This window comes from Pagrus major, chromosome 13 (assembly GCF_040436345.1).
Source record: "Pagrus major chromosome 13, Pma_NU_1.0".
NCBI lineage: Eukaryota > Metazoa > Chordata > Actinopteri > Spariformes > Sparidae > Pagrus > Pagrus major.
In genome coordinates, this window is record NC_133227.1 from 2,065,034 (window position 1) to 2,081,721 (window position 16,688).

Below are 16,688 nucleotides of genomic sequence, written 5' to 3' on the forward strand. Positions count from 1 at the left end.
GAAAGACACCGGGGAGGAGTCCTCACTTTGAAAAGGGTGACGGAGCCTGAAGGAGGAGGGAGAGAGAGGGAGAGACAGGGCTCAGCTGGCAGCTTGACAAAGCAGTTTGTGTGTGTATTGTGTCTGCGTCTGCACATGAAGTTCTGATTTGGAAACAACGAAGAAGCAATTACCAGTTAGATACAATATGAGCGACTCATCGACCAAATATCTAAAATGCACAAAATACATACTCTAACTTCTGACTATTATTTGTATCTTCCACTGTAAAATATATATAGGAGAAGAAGGAGAGTGAGAATGAAAATGAAAATACATATTTTTCCCCTTACCTGTCGTGCCATTTATCTATCTACATTGTTTTTGTTTGTGTTGCCAAGTTTTGGGGATGTCGGCAGAGATGTCTGCCTTCCCTTAAATACAATGGTACTAGATGGCATTCAGCTTGAGGTGCTCAAAATGAAAAACTTAACAACATTGTCTCTTTCCAGAAATCACAACCCGGTTTCTCAAGATAATCCACAGACCTTGCTGTGAAGACAACTACTTTCAGAACTATTTTCTTTCCGTATCACCACACAGAAGGAAACGTGCATCTACTCACGGATGAGAGGCTTGTGACAGCGCGGGATGTAAACATAAATGGCATGTTCCTCATTTAAACTGTAATGTTACCTATCTTAGTTAGCTTAGCTAGCCTCTTGTATAGCACTATAGGTACTGTAAGAGGAAAAGTATGTATTTTTGATTTGGGGGTGAAAGTGTAAAGTTAAATGAATCTAATTTTTTGGCAGAAATACAAGCTTAACATGTCAACAAAAAAATCATGTTTTTCCCCATATTCCTCCAAATGATATAATATATAGTGTTAGAATAGATGATGTATTATTGAGATCGCATATATATTTAATAAATGTTACTGCAGCCATCAGTGAAAGAGGCACAGTAAGTTCAAGCATGTTAAGGACACAATGTCTGAAGGGGCAAAACCTCCTTGAAATTACCTCTGGATGTACTATACTAAATTAAACTAAACGTTAGCTTGCATTACTGCTGTTTGAAAGTAGGGTTATGATTGTTTTGACAATACAACTGCGAGCAAAATGCTGTTTTGAAATATCTTTAAAAAACTATCAAAGTGGAATTTTTAAAACGGTCCTTGCTCGCAGTTACAGAACAAAGTACAGAGACGTTAACTGGGACAACAAATAAACACACAGGTATTCATTGCAGTGGATCACCAACTGCAAGTAAGCTTCAAGGCTCTTAAAGCTGATTCTCGGATCACACTGACATGAACCGAACCATTGCGAGGAACTAAAATGAAATGAAAAGACAAGTTAAATGACAGAGGCAGTTAATCTAAAATATTATGGTTTCCTTTGGAAAATGATCAAGTGTCATGTAAAGTGAACAGAAATTTTACATAAGGGACTAAAACATGCAAAATCACTGTTTCTCAAACTCATCGCAAAGCAATATGGACTCCTTTTAGGACCTGATCTAGCCTCAGGACCTTTCTCAAAGTCAGAACCTCCCACGCATCACTGTTGGCATGTAAGATTAGAGGGTGAGACTGACCAGAATGAAGCTGTCGTAGGTTTTCATAAGCTCCTCCGTCCGATACTGTTCTAGCACCACTACTCCTGCCAGCGATGGGCTCTTAGCTCGGGCACAGTCCTCACAGTGCACCACGTAGCTCTTCTTACTGCTGTTCTCGCTGGTCACAAACAGCAGGTTAAACACCTCCACCTGCACAGATACCATTACTAGGGTTCATATTATGTTTGTAATGCATCTACACCACATACACAAATGAACAAATTTACTGTATGGACAGAGAGTGAGGCCGGGGCAGGAGGGACTCACATCACACTCGTTACAGTAGTAGGCTGGCTCGTCCTTCACACGACTCTGGTAACAGATCTTCTTCCCTGCAGCCACCAGCTGCTCCCTCAGAATCTGGATGTGCTTGATGGACTGCATCAGGCAGTGTCTGACAGGAGCAGACAGTGTAAGATGTAAAGACGTTCACAGTCACACATTCACAGATACGCACAAAGAGACATCTTACTTGATCATCTTGTAGGTATCCTGGTCGCTGATCTTGATGGTGCGAGCCACATTCCAGGAGACATGAATCATGGGGACGATCGACTTAACCTTCTTCACCTCGTTCCACTCGAAGCGCTCCAGGGCGAGTTGATATTGGTACGCTGGAAGAGCAAAAGCACACAAACAATGGTGAGGCTGCAAGTAGGCGGCATATTAAACAGCACATTTCATTTGTAATTTGAGATATAGAACAACACCTGGATATCGAGCTTTAAAGTTCCCAGATTATGCTCAATTTCAGGTTCATACTTTTATCTTGGGTGTCCTCTAGAAAATGTTTACATGCTTTAATGTTAAAAAAAATATTTCTCTCATACTGTCCATTGCTGCAGCACCTCTTGTCCTTTGTCAGAACAAGAAGACCCCCTCCCAAAAAGCCCAGTCTGCTCCAATTGGTCAGCTCTGACAGGCCTGAGCAGTCACCGCCGTGCTGGGGGCGTGACTGAGGGCGCTGACTTTATAGGTGTGACATCATAACCTTATGGGAGTCTTGACGGCACAGTTTCTGAATACGGTCTCTGTGGATTGTGCATTTTGATACTTTCGCAGTATTAATTAATCACCTTGACTTGTTTTTTCATAAAAATTAAGACATGGAAATCTCAATTTCTACAATACGGGACCTTAAAGCTGCTATTTCTCTCTAGTTTTTGGTCCTCCTAACTTACAGTTGAGTGGCCCCACGTTCCAGGCGATGTTGTTGCACCAGCCCACTGCCTGGACCCAGTGTACAGTCCCCGCATTGATCCACACCAGGTCTCCCGGCCTCTGAATGAAGCGGTAAACAGGAATGTTGGAGCTGTAGAGGTCTTCCAGGACTGGCCACCAGGACCCTGTCAGGTAGTCTACTCCATGCCTGAGGGGAAAAAAAGCATCATATTAATGCACAGATATTGCGGCATCTTGCTACATCTGTTGTTAAATTCAACAGCCTCTTCACTCACTTCTCACAGAATTTGTTGATGGCCTCCCAGTAGTGCTCGTGAACAGCGAACCACTCACAGTCACCAGGGCCGATATTGATGTTGACTGAGCAGAAATTGTTGTTCTCTTGATGACCTGATGAGAAACAGTCACGACCCCTTCATTTGAAACATTAACCTCACCGCTACTAAAGTCATAGGTTCACTCACTGTGTTGTCAGACAGACTGACCTGGTGTGCGGCTGCCCGGCACCTTCATGTAGAGCTGCACAGTGTTCATGCCCAGGATGGTGTGACCGACGTGACTGAGCATGTTGTTGCTGGATTCCACACGCATGAAAGCTGGCAGCTTCAGCAGCTCCTGCAGCTGGGGCTTCCACCTTATAAAAAAACAAGACGGGTAATGAGAAACAACAAGGATCCTCAGAGAGTGCATTTAAAAAAAAATCTCACCTTTTAGGGTCGGAGAGATCAATATTGGTCCCAAATTTAATGACCTTTCCTGCTATTTTCTGGTCTGAGCTGGAGAGGAGAACAAAGTCTGAGTTGAGTGTTGTTAACATCATAAAAATGTGAATTCTTCGTGCAATAAAATCAGTTTCGCGCTAACCTGTTTGTGTTAACAGGTTGGACTTTGCTGAAGATGGCAGCGGCTTTACTCTGGGCTTTCGAGGAGGCTGATTCGTCTGAAGACTTGCTGCTCTCCTCGCCTTCCTCTTCATTCTCACTCTCCTTCTCCTCCTAGAACACATCTGCATGAGCTTAGCTGACAGGTTGGCCAACAGCCAAAACGGTATGCATCATTACACAGTTCACTCTCAAGGTTAGTCCTGGACAAAAATGAAGAGAAATAGAATTTATTTCAATTTTGTTTTTTTCGGCATCACATATCAGCTGCCTACAGATGGAACTTAGCTAGCGGCTAAATGTGGTACAAAGCATCTTTTCACATTTTTGAGGTAAATGTGTAATGTATGCATTGTCCCTGATATAAAAAAAAATCAGTTATTTAGTCCCCTGCAGAAAGGCAAACTATCTGCACATGACTCTTTCAACAGGTCTGAGACACTGATGAGGTTCATTCATACCCAGAGACTACTCTAAATACGAGAGATTTGTGATTGGTGACAGTACAAATTATCTTTAAAGGTACAACGTGTAAGATATGGCCAGAATTCACAGCCTGTCGCCAGAGTAATTAACAACTGCTGCTCACTTTAGCTACTCTTTGCTGTAGCTATCTTTGGCTGTAGCTAGCTGTCAGTAGCTAATTAGCTCCATTAGCCGTTACAGCTACAGGGGGACTATCAGACTATCGCCTCTTCCGAGACAGGACGGGCCACGGCTAGCTGGTTAGCATGCTAACTTCAGTAAACAGCTCTACCATCTTGCAAATTTCTCCTTCAAATGCCTTGTTTATGCTACTGAAGAACAAATACATTCATATCGGTGCTTCTCGAACAAGACCCAATCTCTGTAAAGCAAACATATCTGGTTTTCTACTTGGATGAGATTGAATTCATATCATATCATATCAATATCCACTATCCACGAATCATTTGTGTGCACGTGTTAATGTGTTTGCCATGAGGGAAAATGTCTACCTGCAGGCTCTCCTGGAAGCTGGAGGCTTGGTACTGGGCGTATTTAGCGATGGTGGTGTGGGAGCGGCTGCTTTCACATGGCCACGTCTGCGCCGAACCACTGGAATCCCAGTTCTCATCAGCGGGCTGCTGAACCTGAGTCCTCACTTCAACCGCGTGCTCCGCATTGGCCTCAACCAGGGATTTGGTGGAAAACAGACCAAGGTCTCACATAGGGAAAAGAAAGCAGATAACAGAGATAATTATCAGATAAACACAAATATCCAAGCACAAAACCAAGTATGACATAGATGGAATTTTCAAATTCAATCATAGTATAAGCTTCCACTGGCACAACATCACGTCATGGATGGGAATAAATAGTCTTCATTCAAATATGGAGCATAAAGAATTGTGGCCCAGACAGCTCAAAGATGGCCTTTGCATATTTTAATTATAGAAATAACTAAAAACTATCAAATCTCTAAAACATCATGTGTGAAATGTCTGCTACAGCAAAAATAAACCAAACACTTTTATAATATTCTTCATTTATATCTGAATCATCAGTGCCTCTTTCTCTTTTTCTTCTTTCAATTTTCCCAAAGCAAACGCCTCTAATTGATGGCAATGAGTTACTAATCACCAAAAACTCATTTAGAGTGAATTGAATTTGATAAATTCTGTTGGGCTAAACAGAGTCAATGGAGTGGGATAAATTAGCTGAGATGAGTATGGTGTATAAACTTACTAAGGCGGAGAGAGCCAGCAAGGCCTCTGATGACAGTAACAGCATTTTTGGGATCAGTGCAGAATTGGAGCAGAACCGGAGAGAAGGCGTCCCTCTTGCTCTCCAACTGCCGAAGAAAACAATGTTACTGTGAACATTTGAATGCAGCAAAGGAGTAAATTCTGAAACTTGACATGAGAAAAAGATTAAGGGTCAGCATGCTGATGCTGTGTATGTTGACAATGGTCACCCTCTTAGTACACCTGAGATTGATGGACGTATCAACCTCCGGACTAACATTGCCATCTGTAGAACCATGATGTTTTTAGGATGACATTACTTGATGGGCTGGGTCATTTTGAAGATGCTAATCTGTATGGACTCACATAGATGCTTGGTGTAGGGGGGTTGAGCTTCTCTCGAGGAATGGGGATCTCGATGGAAATTCTAGGTTTAACAGAGAAGGCCTGAAACAGGAACGACTCCTTGAATTTCCCCTTCACCCTTGTCCCTCTGGGAAGAGACAAAAGAGCAATAAAAGACAAAATGCATCAAGTGAAACAACTTCTGTAGAACCTAGTCTGAAATTTTAGAAATGCTATGAATTAATGAGATGCCCAAGATTCGGAGTATCTTTGTCAGAGTACTCACTTGCATGCTCTGACCACTTCAGCTGCCTTGTTTTCAATGCTAATCTTGGAAAGCGGAATTCTTGGCTCCTCAACCTCGGATATGTTGAATGTTTGTCTTCCACCACTCTCCACTTTAATCAAGAGGATCTTTAGCTCCTTAGACAAGCCCATGGACAATGCTTTCAGCTTCAGTGGGTCAACTGGAGCTAATGAGCTGGGAGGTTTACTTGCTGGTGTGGACACACATAATTGGGATGTGTTGATTGTTACTGTTGACGCTGAGCTAGATGTCTTGGTATTTGTGTTTGCCGCTGCCGAGGAAATATTTTCTAACTCGCCGCTGTCCTCCTTCTTCTCTGTTAGTATCTTTCCCTCAGTGTTCACAGAGTCCACTTTTTTTCTCTGGATCTCTTTGCCATGCGAAGTTTGATTTTCCTGAGGAATCTGGCCCTTCGTACTATCTTTCAGGGGTCTGGGTGAGTTTCTGGAGATTACTGAGGTTGACACATCCTTTTCTTCCACACCACTTATTTCATTTGCTTTGTTTTTAGGACAGATTATGCTGCTTTCTTCTGTCTTTATCTTAATCCTGATCTCTCCTTCTCTTCCTCCGTCCTCAGCCTTCTGTTTTCTTTTTCTGTCTGTACCTATGTGTTGTGTCTCTTCGGTATTCCCTCTCTCCTCCTTGGTAGAGACGGTAATGAGGCTGGTGAAAGAGGCTGTGTGTGTTGCGGTCAGCCTCAGCTGTGCACTCAGTGACCCATCCAGAAGCGATGACTCTCTTCTCGCAGTGAGGATCTCTGTGTCCTTACCCTCTGGTTTCTCTTTTACATCATGCTCAATTTCTTCCTGCTTCTCCTTCAGTGGTGCGTCCTTTACAGGCTCCCTCAGATCTGTCGGACTGTGGGATTTTGAAAGCGTGTCTGAGGTAGTGCGAGATGGTGATTGATTATCAGGTTTTGAAGAAGGTGTGGGATCTGACTTGGGGGAGAAATCCTGATGCTCGTGACAGTGGATCTCTGGCCCCAATTCAAGAGAAGAGGAGTACTTCACTCCTCTGGCAGTGCCAGCAGGTGTCCCCCCAAATGGACCACCTCGGCATGTGACCCTCTGGCCTCCAAGAAAGGTGGCTAGGCTCTTGAAGACATCATCCAAACCGGTTTTATGGTGGCGAAGCTCAGAGAGAAGAGAGCCAGAATTTTTCCCAAAGCTGTCCTCCTCTTCTTTCTTTTCCTCTTCAGAATCTTGTTTCGTTGCACAGGGGAGATCACAGAGTTCAGGTGTACCGTTGGGGGAAAAATTGGCCAGTTTATCTTCACAAGGCTCGTTACTCAAATCATCAAAGCTTTCACTGTCAACAGGAGGAGGAGAAAAGCACTGGGTGGGGCTTGGCTGGAGGACAGGTCTACTTATCACTCCCTTTTCTAGCTCCTCCTCATCTTCTCCCAGAACTGAGACTGGAGAGCCCTGCCAACTGAGAACAGGTGGAGTATTTGCAAGGTTGTCTCCCATTTCCTGAAAATTTCCCATCACGGCCACAGGCTGTAGGTCCGGGGCATTGAGAATCCCTCCCTGGCCACCATATTTGCCCTGGGTGGGCTGCTCTAAGCTAATCGAACAAGCTGTAGTGAGTGGTTCTAAGGCTTTAAATAAAAGGGAGGGGAGTGTATCATCAGGCTTTGCTTTTGGTCCATTTTCCGATTGGGATGAGACGATGGTGGGCTTCTTGCTGGTCTGGTTGGGACTGGTGTTACTGGGAAGAGATTGGATTAGCTGTTTCTTGAGAGAAGGTTTTGGGAGACTGCTGTTCTTCTTGGGCATTTTGTGATTTTGAGATTTTGAGGATGGCTGTGGTGAAGTGCAGCTGGGATGAGGAGTATTTGCGGACGGCCTGCGTGTCCTCTCTCCTCGTTCACTCCTCATCCTGTGCTTGTGTTTGGACGGTGACTGGCCTTGATTCTCGGGGGACAGAGTTGTAGTCTCCATTTTACTCATTTTGGCATCTCCTGAGGAATTGGAAGTAGAGATGGAAGTAAACATTTCCTTGTCCGTGGCTTTACTTTTCAAGCCTAACTTTCTTTCCCTCTTTGCTGCTTTATCCCTCTTCTTTTTTCTTTCAGCCAACCTTTTTTCATCTTTTTTCTTTCGCCTTTTTCTTTCTTCACCTTTTCTGTTTGTCTTTTGAACGTCACCCTTTCTCTCCTTTTTCACCATCTTATCAGGTTTTTTGTGTTCTTCCAACTCCTTCTCTGGCTTGTTTGCTCTTGATCTGCTGTGGGGGGACTGTCGTGAGCAGAGGGGCTGTGAGGTCTTTCTGTATTTGACATCCGAAAACCTGGATTTTTGACCAGCGTGAGATGTGAGAGACGTGGTAGATGTCAGATTAGGTCGCAGGGTGTGGTTTGGACTTCCCTGGAGTTTCTGCTGTCCATTTAGGCCAGGGCTAGGCTGATGAATGCTTGATGGATCTTTTCTGCCAATGGCCGACGTGTATGAAGAGGGACTGGAAGGAGAACGGGGACTGCTGGCAGTAGAACCTCCATCTTTAGTACTGCAGAGGAGGGATGAATAGGGAGGAGAGTCTGCACCAGAAGACTTAGAGGTGGCTGGATCCCTTATAATGACCCTTTGATGAGTGCGCTGAGGTTCCTGCAGAGAAAATATTACATGAGTTTAGACTTTTGCTCAGGAAACTCAAAACCATATACACCGATCAGCCACAACATTAAAAGGACTGACAGGAAGTGAAGAGAAAAATCATTGATCATCTCATTACAATGCAATGTTCTGCTGGGAAACCTTGGCTCTTTGTATTCACGTGGATGCAACCTGACATCGCGACCCACCCAAACACCATTGCAGACCAAGTTCACCCCCTTTATGACAACAGCCCTACCCGATGGCAGTGGCCCTCCCTGCCAAATTGCAAAAGCTGCTCAGGAAGAGGAAGGAGAAAAGGCTCAAGGCCTTGAAATTCCCAAGATCCCAATCCGCTTGAGCATCCGTGGGAGGTTCCAGAACAGGTCTGATCCATGAAAACCCCACTGTGGATCAGACTTTGCTCTGACTCACTGAGGCATGGAAACAGGACCTCTGGGGGTGTACTGTGGTTCCTGTGATGTCTGACACCAGGGTGTTGGCGGCTTTGAGTGAAATGGGTTGTGAGGCGAGGTCTCCATGGAAGAGGATTTGTTCCGGCATTTCCCACAGATGCTCGATCAGATTGGGATCTAGGGAATTTGGTGACCCTGTCGACACCTTGAGCTCTTTGTCATGTTACCTGAGCCATTCCTGTACTTTTGTTTGCGGTGTGGTTGGGTGCATTGTACTGCTGGAATAAAAAAACATAGATGTACCTAAAAACACAGATTTTTTTTTCATGCTATTTAAACGTGTTATTCTTACTGTGCTTTGTTTGTGGTGATAGCTCCGTGAGTCCTTTTCCTCAAGAGGGTGTAGCGACTGGTTGTGCTGCAGAGCTCTGGGGTGGCCTGTGTGCCGCTGATAGTGATAATGATGGTTTTGGTGGCTGTAAGGCACACGTGTGTGGTCTGCTGGTGAAGACGAGATTTTCCGGTCGACCTTCCCTCTGCTTCCATGATGTGGTGGTCTGCTGCCACAACTCTGGTTTAGAGCTGCTGGATTATTGTTACTGAAGCCATGTCCTCCAGCTCGCAATTTAGAGGTTTCCTGCAAATTTGCAAACCAAACCAATAACAGAACTCAACAACGATCAACATGTTTGCTCAGTTTTCAGTAATCATTTACTCATGATACAAGCTTACCTGTTGCTGTGTTGTTGAGGTCCTGTGGTCCGAGTAGTGACAAGGACCCCCCCTGTCATTCAGAGGCTTCCAGTCATCTTGGTTGGACCGGTGGTGGCGAGGTGGTGATGGGGCATGGGCAAGTAAAGGTATGTGCCTTGATCCAGGATGAGATGACTACACAGAGGAGCATAAATATCCTGTCATACTATTTTACCAATGGGTGGTGCTACAGCACAGAAATGAAAGGCAGTGTACAGAAAAGCCAACAACCGTTACCTGATCAGGGCCAGAGTCCCTTCTTCTCTTAGGCGGACACTCTTCCCTCGGGGATAAAGGGTGCTGTGGAGGTGGACTGTGCTGGTGCAATTGGTCTCGCCGTTGGTGGAGGGCTGGCCGTTTCCAGGGTCCTGGTCTGTTGTTTATCATCCTGTCTGGAAAGCTCCTGCGGCAGTCTGAGGGGGCCCATCTCTCTGGTGGGGACTGGAGTTCTCTGTTGTTGCGATGCAGGCGAGGACCTCCATGCTGTTGGTCAAAAATAGAAAAGAGTCTAAATCTTAATGATGACACACTTCTAGTTCCAATAAAAATTCAAACTCCTTTGAAAGTAATGTTGTTCCAGATCTCCTGGGCTTACCACAGAGTTGCTGACATTGTTGTCCCAGTTTGCGTAGCGGTCTCCTGGCCCTGTTAGATAACTGTTGTTGGTGCCAGCTCGGTTGTGGAATGAGCGTGTGGAGTTGTGATGCCAGTTCTGGGCCTCAAACGGCCGTTCTTTGCCATCCCAAAGACGTAGAGGCTGTCTGTGCCCCTTAGAGATACTCTTGTCCTGGACATGGTTCACTGCTCTCTCCCCCCTAAGGAAAAGACCCACTGAACTAAGGAACACGTATCATAATGTAGATACTGACTCAAAACAATGATGCCACAGCAGGACACAAATGAGACTTTATATGCCAAGTGAATATTCATATCCATGGTGCCATCAAGTGTTGTACTGATCAGCTGCTTCAGTGGCAAGTACAAGTGGAGCTGGCTCTCCAACTGTTTTAAAAAGCCATGCTTTCAAGTGGTTTCAGTAACAAAACCATTTCAGTACATAACTTATTTAAGAAAGATTACCTCTGCAATAAGCTGCAAAATACACATTTACAATGCAGTGTTTGAGTGATATTTGTCCTGGTTTACTCACCTATTATAAAGACGACTTGATGGTGGATGATGCGATTGATTGCGCCCGTCTTGGCATCTGTAGTAAAGGAGAAAAGTACAGAAAATTTGCAGTAGCTCAAGGTAATAGTGTGAGAGTCGAAACTATGCAGCTCATGTGTACTGGGGGCAGCTTTGGCTCAGTAGGCAAAGCAGGTCGCCCACTTATTACAGGGTTGGTGGTTCAATCCCCAGCTTATTGCTCCCAATAACTTTGTGACTGGGTTAGCTTTGTATAGAAACCACTGTCGAGCAGTTCGGCACCTTGCATAGCAGCTTCTGCCACCAGTCTATGTGTGAATGGGTGAATGCAGCATGTGTTGGAACACTGCATATGAAGCAAATATGTATATCTTGTTCATAAAGCACTTCTGGTTAAAGGGCCACATCCCAATGCAGAGGGTTATATTTTCATTGTGACCCTATTGAACTTTTTAAACAGACAAGTGGATAACCCTTTATTTGATATTTGAAACATTAGTATTTAAGTCATTAATTTGACTTTACAATAAGAATTGTGAGCTGAATTGGATTGCGTCTTCATATAACATACCATCCTAGGTTACTGTATCTTATCAGCACTGCAGGGTATATCAGCTCTATTTGAGTTTTTTTTTTTTTACAGTTTAGTGTTATGCTTCTTTGGGAGTCACACTTCTTAATCACAACTGTCACTACTACCACACCCCCAACCAGACAGCTAAAGATAGAATCACATTCATTAGGTCCAACCTCAACTGCTGCAGCTGAATAGTTCGACTGAGGCTTCTCTCAGCTGCAGCTGAAGAACTTGTAGTTTCATTCATTTGAATCCTGCTTGTGTAAGCTGCAGATGGGCTCATGCTCACAGCTGCAGCTGAAGTAAGAGCTTTTCATGAATATGCTCATCACAGTTTCAGTTAATCAGCCGGTCCCTTAAAGTGGTGCTTATCTTGAATCAACCCAGACAACAAAGGCTGGAGCCCCACCTGCTGGAGTGACCTTTTGGGGGAAGTTCAAGCCTGAAGTTGTTCCACTGTCCACTCCCACTGAGTTTAAACATTTTTCAGGGACACTTCAGACATATTTTCATCTCTCTAGGTGTGCATGACCTATTTGTTGTTGTATCTGCTTTTTTTTTAAACAATATTGAAAACTAATTATGTTTTAAACAATTGGTAGTGTTGGTTGGTGTTCATGACTAAACATCATACTGCATGCCATGATTACTTAAGAAATATGCTATGTCCACTGCATCTGAAATGATACGTGTGCACCTGTGAATTTACCTCTGACCCTTTACAGATAACAACGTTGAAAGTGTAAGTGCTGCTGACCTTTGTGTGTGGCTCCAGGGGCGACTGTTTACAGGAGCCCATTGTCCTCTGTTAGGTCCTCCAGCTGGATAGGAGTCCCATGTGTTACGGCCAGAGTACAGCTCTGCTGGGTGATACATGCAGCCTGAAACACAGATGTTGTTTAATGCGTATGATGTACAGATAGTGAATAAATAAATGAACAGAATAAATGAATACCAAATCAGAGTGCTGCCACTATTATCTCATCAGATCTTAGCTTATGCAATGATAATGCCCACCACTCTGCACTGTACAATCATATTAAAGGTGCAAAATGTAAGATTTTGGTTTAAAACATTCAAAAAATGAACTAACATAATCAACAGAAATAACATTGTTGACATTATATCAAAGATGTCTATGTACTGTTTTGCAGAGATATTTACTGAAGTTAGCATGCTAACCAACTAGCCCTGGCCCGGTCTGTCTTGTAATACCACTCCAGGCTCTCAGTCTCTACCACTAGCTGCATGGCTAACTGAGCTAACCAGCTAATGACAGCTACAGTTAGCAACATTAAGCAGTTTATCTGGGGATATGCTGCCCACTACTTGTTTGGAGTGAACTTTGACAGGTGTCCAATTCTTACATATTGCACCTTTAATTTGTGAGTAATTCTTAATCTTCACAGTGTATGACATAAATTAAGGGAAGCTTTAATTCCTTTATGATTATTCGGAGTACTGCTCTGCTCACTGATTCATTACTTAAAAGGCCAACAGGAGGGGAAGGACCCTTTAATCAAATGACGTCAAATACAATTACAGCATCAGGTGAAGAAAGTCTCATCATTCTACTACCTGTGACATTTGCGTAACTGCTGAACTTTGTTTTCACACACTGTATTGATGACAATGATTTATACCTTCACAGAGCAGCTTGATTGGACACTCAGTCTTTGCAGTACTGCACTACAAAACTTGTATTTATTAAAAAAAAAAGTACTGTAAAGTGCTATGGTGGGGTGCACATACCAAATGTCTGCATGTAAACCAGCTTACACACACACACACACACACACACACACACACACACACACACACATAAATGTTGTAGTTACCAGTCTTGGTCTGTGTTTGGGAGGCCCTCCACTTCACACCTGAGAGCAAGAAACAGCACATGGATTAGAGATACAGTCCGTACATGATTATAGCGAGAGAAACGTATTTCTATTGCATGTCTACACAGTATATTGCTACAGTTTTGGCTAAATACCAATTAAGCCTTTAATCCATGTGGATCTGTCATTTGCATCCAGACCAAAGCTTGATTCTGTGTATCTCTAGTAGATTTTATTGTCTCATGCTGTATTTTTCTGCTGCACTGTATCTATTGAGCGGTCATATCATCAGTCAGCCAGAGCTGCATTGTGCATTCAGCCCCACTCTAATCACTGCTACCCAGCAGTCACCACAGCCAGTGGCCATTCAAAAAGAAAAAAAAAAAAACATGGGACCATGACGAAGGACCATGGCAACCTCGCTTAAAGAACAAAGAAAAGCGGAGAATAAAACAGGGTGGGCTTCTGTCAGACTTTTGTCACTGTATAGTTTAAACTCTCTGACAGAACTGGTGGTGAATTTTGTCTCAGATCAACGGCAGCCATCTTCCATCCAGTCCATCAGCTGCGAGTGCAGTCATCTACAGGCAATGTGAGCTCAGTGTTTATAGCATTTAGCCTCTTCTGTACGCCTTCATTTTTATTGGTTTATTTCCCTTTGATAAAGACTGCATACAGTCATCTCTTTCATCATAATAATCATTGCTGTCTTTATTGCTGCAGCCAAACACTTCCACACTCAGTATGCTGAAGTCCTTGTAAAGATCAACTTTGCATGCTGAACTTACATTGCCCTCCTGGAGATAAGTTGCACCTGTACATGCATTCATCTTCCACAGCCATGTATAAATAGAAGAAGATCTGCTGTGCAACATTTCACCACTTCCCCCGTGCTGCATGTTTGTTCCATACAGGTTAGTTTGTGGTGAGACTGTTGCAGCTGTGCTATAATAACCTTTCTGCGAGTGCTGAATGAGCTAAGTGAGCCACTTATTCAAGAGTTCATTTCCAACCAGTTGCTAGAGCAACTGAAGCCAGACGGCTCCTACTGCTGTGGCTTCAGGCTTTTTACAGTCAACTGCATTCAGATTTATTTTTAGAGTAGGAAGAGGACACAAAAGACCTCCATGAGCGTACAATGTTACACTGCCAACCTACAGTAAAGGAAGAATGCATGCTTTTATACTAACATGCAACACCGTACTCCATCACGTACAATAGACACAGCATGTCTGATTATATCCACTCTAATCCTCGTATCACCTCCTGTTCCACTAAAATCTGCTTTTTTGAGACAGCAGTTTTCTCTGCTTCAGCTGAAATCACCTCTTTATCGTCTGAGTTAAAGCTTTATTTCGTGTTTTACCTTATTGTCTGACGTGCATGTTTGCGTTTGTGTCCCATCTTAGATTAACATCACAACACTTCACTGTGTTTTTAATCCATGCCAACAACGTGTAAACTGTGTTTCACAGTTTTCACTGTGTTACAACAGTGTAGACACACTGTTCCTCTTTCTTTGACATGACAGATCACTGTGCTTTTAACCCTCAGTTTCTGAGTATTTGCGCAACATTACAGAGGCTGCAGATATACCATCTGCTGTAGGCCCTCCCTGTTGCCCACTACAGTGTTGTGGGGGGAGCCGTCAGTCAACAGCAGCTTAAATTTGACTCTGCACAACAATGGCTCTGTGCCTCCAATATTAAACCCATCTGTGCGGGGTTAGCTCCATACATCTGGAATTCAGCTCCAGGGCCAAATGATGTCATGCGCATAAAGGGGTTAAGTTGCTGTTGGGGTGAACGCTGAGGTAACTTAAAGAAAAGCAAACACTGCAGTGCAGGAATGTACCCTGAATGTGAGTACATTTACTTAAGTACAATTTTGACACACTTGTACTTTACTCAAGTCTATTTCTATTTTATGTTACTTTAATACATCTCCTCCACTGCATTTCAGAGGGAAATATTGTACTTTTATTTCACTACATTTATTTGATTGCTATATATCACGTGCTTGTATAATATGACGCAGTACTAATCTACCCGGTAGTATACAAAATATTTAAAGCAAAACTGACAAGCAAACAGTATCTAATTTCTGCAGCGAGAGGTCTTTCAGTCTAAAGAAAACAAAAGACGCAAGCAGTGTGGGATCATGGAAGTTGTTGTCTTCATTGTTAAACAACCACCATTGCTGATGAAGTCCAAAGTGTTCACGGACAAGCTAATGTTTTAAAGCTTCATTCATACATTCAAACATTTGGCTTAATGTAAGTACACACCTCTACAAAACATCTAACAGAGCTCTAGTTGTTTTTAGATATTGGAATGTGAAAAATGTTATATATATCTTTACACAAACAACTTATTAAAGGTTAATTAGAGATCGTTAGGGATGCTAGTGAATTATGTTACCTTTGGACAGACCCAGGCTACCTGTTTCCCAATGTTTTCAGTCTTTGTGCTAAGCTAAGCTAACTGTCTCCAGCTTAAACCTTAAAGTTAAAGGTGCAATATGTAAAAATTACATTTAAGTACCACCTGTCGGATTCATACTCAAAACAAATTGGGGGCAACCGATTGCTAGACTAACCCACTAACTGTAGAGAGTTAGCTAGTTATCTCAGTTAGCCTAGCAATGGAGCTTTAGAGCATGATGGGTTGGGGCTAGCCGGTTAGCATACTAACTTCAGTATATATCCTTGCAACGCAATACATAGACAGTATAATGTCAGAGCTGTTATTTACATTCTGTTGATATTTTATTGAATTTTTGAGTGTTTTCAACTAAAATTCTTACATATTGCACTTTCAAGCACATAACTCAACACAATAAATAACAAAGGACTGTTTTTTTAAACATTGTAATGCTGAAATGTTACATATTATATCTTTAAAAGGCTCTTACTGTACATGTATTTTTTTTAGCAATTAAAGCAGAATAGTATAATATTATATAAATATATAACACCTTGCACATAGAGTACTTTTACTTAAGTAAAGGCTCTGAGTACTTTTTCCACCACTAGTTAAATGTGGGTATTACTGCTAAGTTATTACAATTCTGTTCCTGACTTATATAGTGACAAATCTGGACAAAAAAAGAAGCTTTACAAATAATAAAATTTGATATGCTGGTGGGTATTTAGTTGACACCTACTGCTGTCTGCACTCCTCCCTCCCTCCCTCTTGTCACCAAGGAAACCCTGGTCATGTGTCTGTCACCACAGAGGGATAGCCATGCATCCATTCATGTCTCTGCTGAAACCCCCATTAGGCTGTCTAACCTTTGACAGTTTCACCACACCAGTTCTGCTTGCTGAGTGTAAA

General features: G+C 43.0%; 1 protein-coding gene across 1 annotated transcript in view; it reads right to left on the reverse strand.

Annotated features, from left to right (window-relative positions):
* Positions 1 to 16,688, reverse strand: part of kdm6bb (lysine (K)-specific demethylase 6B, b) — a 27,770-nt gene continuing 11,082 nt past the window's right edge. Inside the window, exons 3-22 of the mRNA XM_073478766.1 lie at positions 13,354 to 13,392; positions 12,273 to 12,396; positions 10,940 to 10,996; positions 10,400 to 10,604; positions 10,027 to 10,272; positions 9,769 to 9,924; positions 9,389 to 9,673; positions 6,003 to 8,632; positions 5,738 to 5,864; positions 5,373 to 5,478; positions 4,643 to 4,848; positions 3,649 to 3,779; positions 3,492 to 3,560; positions 3,270 to 3,418; positions 3,060 to 3,174; positions 2,784 to 2,971; positions 2,075 to 2,216; positions 1,870 to 1,996; positions 1,582 to 1,752; positions 1 to 46 (exon numbers count right to left, since the gene is read on the reverse strand). Of these exons, the coding sequence (XP_073334867.1) occupies positions 23 to 46; positions 1,582 to 1,752; positions 1,870 to 1,996; positions 2,075 to 2,216; positions 2,784 to 2,971; positions 3,060 to 3,174; positions 3,270 to 3,418; positions 3,492 to 3,560; positions 3,649 to 3,779; positions 4,643 to 4,848; positions 5,373 to 5,478; positions 5,738 to 5,864; positions 6,003 to 8,632; positions 9,389 to 9,673; positions 9,769 to 9,924; positions 10,027 to 10,272; positions 10,400 to 10,604; positions 10,940 to 10,996; positions 12,273 to 12,391 (5,253 nt within the window). The 5' untranslated portion in view covers positions 12,392 to 12,396; positions 13,354 to 13,392 and the 3' untranslated portion in view covers positions 1 to 22. The remainder of the gene's footprint in view (positions 47 to 1,581; positions 1,753 to 1,869; positions 1,997 to 2,074; positions 2,217 to 2,783; positions 2,972 to 3,059; positions 3,175 to 3,269; positions 3,419 to 3,491; positions 3,561 to 3,648; positions 3,780 to 4,642; positions 4,849 to 5,372; positions 5,479 to 5,737; positions 5,865 to 6,002; positions 8,633 to 9,388; positions 9,674 to 9,768; positions 9,925 to 10,026; positions 10,273 to 10,399; positions 10,605 to 10,939; positions 10,997 to 12,272; positions 12,397 to 13,353; positions 13,393 to 16,688) is intronic.